We start from the raw sequence: 7,399 nt of genomic DNA on the forward strand, positions 1-7,399 counted from the left end.
ATAATGAGATATGAAAAACTCAGGGCATCTGGGTGGTTCAGTTGGTTGACTGAGCGACTCTCGATTTCAGCTCAGGTCTGGATTTCAGGGTCGCGAACTCAAGCCCCACCATCAGGCCCTGTGCAGGGCATGGAGCCGACTTTAAAAAATTATCAAAAATGCAATCAAAATTATTTTCTATCTTCAGGTACCATTTCCATTAATTCAAAATTAGACATCTGGGTTGAAATATTCCCTTTTTCTTGTCACACACATTATTGATAATTTCCTTAAAAGAAAACAGTATAAATTACTTATTCCCCCAAATCTGTATTTTGGTAATTATTTTGAAAGCCGCAAGACTAAGGTAGAGTCGGAGGTCACTGAGGTGAAGACAGTTTGTAACATCAAAAACTTGAGCAAGGTTTTCCTGAAAGCGTTAGATATTTTAACCATCTGCATGACATGTTCATGTAACGACAAGGGCAGGATTGAAATCGCAAAGCCCAGACCCATAGGTGCTGATAGACGTGACCTTGATGACCTTGGATCTTTCAAAAATGTGTTTTTATGGCATGAAGAACATGTCCCCTCCAAAAACCAAGAAAAATATATGTAACTATATTAAAATTAAAAGAGCACTGGCAAAGTGTCAAGCTAAATTTAGAGCCAGAAAAAAATTTGTGGGCAGGAGAAACAACAGTAATCCCTCCCAAAGGTATCATGTAACGCAAAAATAAAAAGATTCAGACTTTAACAAAAGAGTAGTACTCCCTATTTTTTTTTTTTTTTAATCTATTTGACAGAGAGAGACATAGCAAAAGAGGGAACACAGCAGGGGCAGAGGGAGAGGGAGAAGCAGGCTTCCCACCAAGGAGAGAGCCCAGTGAGGGGCTCTATCCCAGGACCCCAGAATCATGACCTGAGCCAAAGGCAGACGCTTAACAGCTGAGCCACCCAGGTGCCTCTAGTGCTCCTTATTTTAATAGTAATGACTATTAGTAATTGAACATTTAATAGATGCCAGGCAACCTATTTGACACACACTTTTTGTTCATTTGAAACAGCCTTTCTCTCAAATGGGCCCCAAGTTTACACACATTTTAGATTTAAGAACTAGGTTTCACATAGGCTGATAAATCGCCTGCCTTATATATTTTCTTTCTTTTCCCTCAACTTCATATTTTAAGCATTTTCAAAGTCATTAAATTATACCTTAAAAACCTTAAAGACACAGAATATGGCCATCTAATTACGTAATTATTATGTAAATAGACCATTTTATTCATCTAATCCTCAAGTATTGAATACTCACCAGCAATGATAAGTTATTTGCTTACACTTTGCTCATTACATAGATTAAAAAAAAAAAAAAAACATACATTGTCATGTAATAGTTTGAATAAATATCATGCAAGATTCAAATTAGAAAAATATCCATATTATTGAAATGTTTCCTTAATTTTTTCCCCAAAGAGTAATGTGTAAAACCTCTAAACTCCCAACACATCAGGATAATAAAATATAATTATCTGTAACCATCCACTTGTATTAATTTTCGAGCGACATTCTTCTTTCCAGGGTCACAAAAACAGCAGTTTTGCAAACAGTCGTGATCTATGTGCCCTGTAACATTTGTGACTGGTCAAGGAGGCCCAAGTTGCTCGCACACATACACCACTGGGGCAGCCTGTACCTTCTGTCTCCCCTCCTAAAATGCCATCATCAAGCTTAGGTACAGGGTTGACTCATTATTCAAGTTGATAATGATACAGCTCCTTGGAAACTTTCCATACATTATCCTTTAGCTCCGGGACCTCCCCACTGATACAGCTTCTCCTACCCCCAACGGATCCCTTGGATTTCAGAAGTCTCTGAGGCTTTAGGGGTTAGGCTAAATGGACATTGATAAAATGCAAAGGTGACAAAATATAGAAAAATGGGCATCATCTCCTGTGGCTTTCAGAAAGGACAGCGGGGGGATTTTCTACCCACGGTCACAGAGGGCATTTTTTTCTGTATAATTGTGCCTGCTAGAACATTTTAAAAAGAAAAGCCATGACCCCACATCCCAACCGTGTATAAACACTTCTGTCGTATAGACCCAGAGGAGGCTAATATTTTTAACGAAGACAAGAGCACAGAAAGAGCAGTTGCATTTATTTTATATCATAGTTTACATCAGACTAATTGAATTTTAAACTAATTAAACAAGAAAACATCAATTAGGTATCTATTGTCTCTCTTGTATAATTATATTGTTTTATCGCCTGCGTCTCATAATTGTTGCCAAGCAGCCTTTTAAACGCTATCATGAGTTTTTCAGAGAAGGAAACCAAGAAGGGTTACACGTTTTGGATTCTAAGGGTTCTGAGGGGTATGCTTCTGCTGAAATTAGGGCCTTTTGACACGCAGGTGTTCTTGGCACACTGGTTTTTAAAAAAGGTCTTGATCTATTAGATACAGCTGAGCTCGTGGAGCTCCAGTTCCTAAAAATTGATAATTGTAGTTGCTTAGGAGTATTCTGTACAACAGCCCAACCCACACTTAAGCAGGTTATCCTGAACGCCACTTCCCTCTGGTCTCCCCTTGGAGCAAGAGAGACAGTAATTTTTAAGAACAAGTTGGTTTCAAGGGTAAGATAAGCCAAGCTTGAGCCACTTAATTGCATCGCTGAGAACGCGGGTGTCAAAGGAACGAGGCACCTGTGAAAGCGGTGCCTATTAACTCTTTAAATGCATTTCCCATTTCCTCAACCTTCCTTCCCATCCTCCTGTCTCTGGGGTCAGCTACCGCAGGGAATCAGTTCCGGCGAGGAATACTGCTTCTAAAAATAGTATTCCCACCCAGCAAAATCTCTTATGTGGACTCGTGCAGAAATTGTGCTGGGCATGAAACTGCTTGTGTCACATGAACTTGAGCTGGCGCAGACTCTCTCATTCTTTAGTGCTCTTACTCGTGAATCTACCCTTTTCCATAGCTCTTTACTCTCACTTAGTCTAATAATATAATAGCATAATAATAGTAAGAATAGCCTAATTCCTATCGAAGATGAAACTCTGCACACTTTGTGAGCAACGACCGTCACACCCATGGTCTGGACTTTCATACCCCTCATCTCATTAATATTTTTAACAATCCTGAGAGAAATTCAAAGTATTTCTTTAAACACCTTAAGATCACATAGCAGAGGCTCAGAATCAAGATATCTACTGCCAGCCTTACAAGGCCAGTCAACAAGTAAGGGACGCAAGAATTCTTTCTATTGTGTCTCCTACTACCCTTCCCAATCCTAATAACCACGGACCCACGGAGTTCTCCTGGAATTCCTTTGTGTTTATGCAAAGAACACAGGATTTAGCATTTGAAGACTAGCTTGGGATAGCTTGGGTTTCTATTTAATGAAGTCTCCAGGGGGACTTACCTCTGAAATTATATGTTAATGTCCTCAAACAGAAGCATCTTTTGTGCCAGCCTTCCAGGACCACACCAGGAGAGGTGAAGGTAGGACACACTGGTCTGTGCCCAATAGAATTTCTCTTACTCCTTGCAGATCTGGGTGCTTCTCTACTAGATTTTCTTTTTTGCCTCTGTTTCCTTTTTGTTTCAGTTTTTGGTAGATTTTTGGTTCTTTGCTCTACCCTTCAGATACCCAGTCCAAGTAATACCCACACGTCTACCTGTGTATCTGCCGTGAGACCACAACCAGGCGATGGCCTGGGCTTTAGCATAGCCAAGGGGGGAGAACAAAGGGCGCGAGTGTGTGTGGCAAGACCTCTGCTTACAGAAACTCACATTCCTGCCTACCATGGGCTCCACCGCCATCCACGATGTTTTCTTTCTCTTCTGCAGCTATTTAACACTCCTAGCTCTCTGGCGCTTTCTGTATGAAGTTGAAACAAGGAAATGTATCAGATTCATCTTCGTAGATTCATCTTCGTAGCTGAATGCGCTAAAAATGGCTTGACGGAAAAGCTCAAAGAACTTGTTTAGAATGACCAGAGTGCATCCTATCTGTTTTGCCTTGTTGGGAGAAGGTAACTCTTGCCCAAAGCAGGTCTCTGCTATCCAAAGGCAAGTAAGTCTGATCCAACCCATCAAACCAGAAACCAATCTGAGCGTAATGAGACGGGTTAATGGTTCTCATTCTCCCCTGGTCACTGCTGGGTACACTAGGAAGGAACATCTGTGTAGTTAAACAGATGATTGATATTGAAAGGTCTTTGTCACAACAACCAAGAGTACTATTTTGAGAAATCTGGCTGGATTTCAAAGTGCAAGCTCACCACTAGCTCGCAAAACTAAAAAAAAAAAAAAAAAAAAAGATGTAGAAAGCCTTATAACAAAAGCAGTTACACGGAAACTCCCAGAAGTATCCATTTAGAATAGTCTTCTATCTGGAGAAACGTCTCTTCCTAAAATAGTCTCTCAGCTGAGATCATGCTATTTTTTAGTCTAGCCCCCAGGAAGCCCTAGTTACCAACAGCTTGTTTGACCTGAGCAGACCTCTACCTAGTTGTTAATCACAACCAGCCCACGTTCCCCTATTGTAGGAATATTTTGAGAGCGTTTGATATACTCTGTGTTAGAACTATGAAGTCTGTTTACAGTACCTAACAGTCACCGAAAGGATCAAGTCCACATCCAGCACGCGGTGCAAACCTCCCCATGCAAAGCAGGAAATTCTGATATGCCTGCTTCGCCCTGGGTCATGGTGCGGCTGTCAACATTTTCCCAAAACTACTGCCCGTTCAGAAGACGTGCACTCGGGACATCCCAACACTATCCATGACCCCGTCCCTTTGTCAGACCCCCCGACTCTGCTAGAGACCCGGAGGAGGCTCCAGCGGCAGCCCTCAAAGAAACCAGGAAAATGGTGAAAGCCCTGACCCAGCCAGGCCATCAACGGCTCCCAGGGCGAGAGCAGGGTTTGCCGCTGCGAGCAGGTCGGGGCCCGCACGGACACCTCGAGTTTGCTCTGGCCGGTTCCTAGTGTCCCCCACCTCTGTGCTCATGGGGTCCCCGCGTTTCCCCACCGCCCGGCCCCATCTTACCCTCTCGGGGCCCCTCTCGACGGCCCGGAGGCCGAGGGTCCCCGGATCACCAAGCCGCGGGCTCTATCATTCTAGAATCCGCGGGGTCCGCCGTGGGGCCTCCGCGCTAGAACCCTCTCGGGGCGCCGAGCGTTGCGCCCGTCGCGGGGCGCGCGGGGCGCGCGGGGGGCGGAGGCCGCGCGCCCGGCCCAGCCCAGCGGCCGCCACCCGCCCGCGTTCCGGGCGTCGCCAGGGCCTCCGCCGAGGCCGGGTCCAGCCCCGCCATGTCGTGCTACTGTCGGCGCAAGTACCAGAGCGGCGACCTGGTGTTCGCCAAGCTGAAGGGCTACGCCCACTGGCCGGCCCGCGTCGAGCACATGGCCGAGCCCAACCGCTACCAGGTCTTCTTCTTCGGGACCCACGAGACGGCCTTCCTGGGCCCCAAGCACCTGTTCCCGTACGAGGAGTCCAAGGAGAAGTTCGGCAAGCCCAACAAGCGCCGCGGCTTCAGCGAGGGGCTGTGGGAGATCGAGCACAACCCCACCGTGCGCGCCGCCGACTACCAGCGGGCGCCGGACGAGCGCGGCGCGGAGCGGCCCGGGCCGCCGCCGGAGGCCAGCGCGGGCGACACGGCCGGCCGCAGCGAGCAGCCGGGGAAGCCGGGCGGCGACGGGCCGGCCGACGAGCAGGCCGAGCGGGCGGCGCCCAAGCGGGCCGCGGGCGAGCTGCCCGACGGCTCCCCCAAACGCCCCCGGGAGGCCGAGCCCGAAGCGGGGGCGCCGCCGCCGCCGCCGCCGGAGCCGCAGCAGGAGCAGGAGCAGCGGGAGGAGGAGGAGGAGGAGGAGGCGGCCGCCGCCGGGGAAGGGGCCGCGCCGCCCGCCGTGGAGCCGGAAACCCGGGGCGCCGCGGCCCAGCCGGCCCCGGAGGTCCTCGAGCCGCGGGGAGAGGCCGCGGCCGTCGAGGCGCCGACCCCGGGGGGCGGAGAGCGCGACAGCCTGTAGTCACCAGTTTCGAGAAGAGCCCCCACCCCGTGCCCGCCGCGGCCGGGCTGTTCCTGGGGAAGCGGGTCACGGCCTGCAAACTGGGACGCCGCCGCCACCCCCACCCCTGCCCCCCATCCGCCCACCGCCCTGGGGGTTGACCCGGAGCGGCAGGCCACCCGCACCCCCGACATCGGAGTCAGGCCTCTACTGCCCGGGACGAGCTGAGCCCGCCTGGAGCTGCTTCCCCGAGGCTTCAGTTGAGGCCTGGCCCGGCCGTTCCCACCTCCAGACACCCCCTCTCCCAACCCCCCCGGGCACTCCGGACCTCTGCGTGGGAATCGGGGGTAGGAGGGAAGGGGTGGAGGGCGCCTACCGAGCAGGGCTTGGGGAGGCTTCCAGGGGCCCGGAAGGGGCCCGCCCGCGACTGCGGCGGTGGGGGCGGTGGGCGACCGCCTTCCGGAGCTCTCCCCGCCCCTCCCATGCCAGTGAGCCCGGCTGCTCCGATTCACCGAAAGTGGGACCCCTCCTGGGCCAGGGCCTCCCTCCTTTCTGAGTCCCGTTTGGGCCTTCTGGGATTTGTCGGTTGTTGTTTTTTTTTTTTTTTTATCAATGTGGGAACTTCCCAGTTGCCCGTGAGATGGGAAGGGTTCGCTTGGCCCGGCTCTTTGGATGCGTTTCCATCTCTGCGGTTTCGTGGGATGTTCTGGGGAGACGCGTGGCCACCCCTTTCCCTCTCCCCACCGCCTCCAGGCCACCCTACAGTCGTATATGTCACTCAGGCATAAAGGAAAAGGCGTGCAGTTGGAAAAATATTTTTAACGAAAAGATTTTTTTTTTTTTTTCCTCCAATGAAGAACTACCCTGGCCATGCCTTCTGTCAGCCGACCAGCTCTGCCACTGCAAACTCCATTTCAAAGATGGACTAGAAGGTTCCCTTTCTGTTTGCGGTTTGAGGACTTTCTTTTTATAGTTAAAACTTTGGTGTTCCTTGGCAGTGCCAGTTCCCACCCATGACGTCCCGCACTCTGACCCCCTCAGCATTGTCACCAGACCTGAAATGTAACTTCCTGAGAAGAGAGAAGGAAGTGGGTGCCCCCTCCCTCCCCAGCCTCTTCCCGAACTGTCCATGTGCCCTTCTTCTGTTGTCTCCTTCTCCCTACCCTTCTCCCTTGGGCTCTGATGAAAAATTGTTGACTGTAGCTTTGGAAGTTGAGAGCTGAACTATTTCAGTTCCAGGAAATAAAACACGTTGATTACTTTAAACAAATCTCAGGTCTGTTCCTTTGGTTTCTGAAGAATGGGCCCTTAGGATGAATGCCCCCTCACATCCTGCCTTAAAAGCAATCACTGGTAACACACAAGGTTGTTTTAGAATCCCTCCCCCACCCCCTTGATAAACCTCCA

The 7,399-nt window shown here is 49.9% G+C and overlaps 1 protein-coding gene across 1 annotated transcript; it reads left to right on the forward strand.

The window, feature by feature from the left end:
- The first annotated feature begins 5,296 nt into the window (after positions 1–5,296).
- On the forward strand, positions 5,297–6,013 carry HDGFL1 (HDGF like 1). The gene is made up of 2 exons (XM_059401501.1): positions 5,297–5,782; positions 5,825–6,013. The coding sequence occupies exons 1-2, from the start codon at positions 5,297–5,299 to the stop codon at positions 6,011–6,013; spliced, it is 675 nt and encodes a 224-aa protein (XP_059257484.1).
- Positions 6,014–7,399: the final 1,386 nt, after the last annotated feature.

This window comes from Mustela nigripes, chromosome 5, assembly GCF_022355385.1.
Source record: "Mustela nigripes isolate SB6536 chromosome 5, MUSNIG.SB6536, whole genome shotgun sequence".
In the NCBI taxonomy this organism is placed as follows: domain Eukaryota; kingdom Metazoa; phylum Chordata; class Mammalia; order Carnivora; family Mustelidae; genus Mustela; species Mustela nigripes.

Coding starts and splice junctions, on each gene's coding strand:
- HDGFL1 (XM_059401501.1), top strand. CDS start 5,297: ATGTCGTGCTACTGTCGGCGCAAGTACCAGAGCGGCGACCTGGTGTTC. Junction 5,783..5,824: donor CCCGGGAGGCCGAGCCCGAA/GCGGGGGCGCCG, acceptor CCGCAGCAGGAG/CAGGAGCAGCGGGAGGAGGA.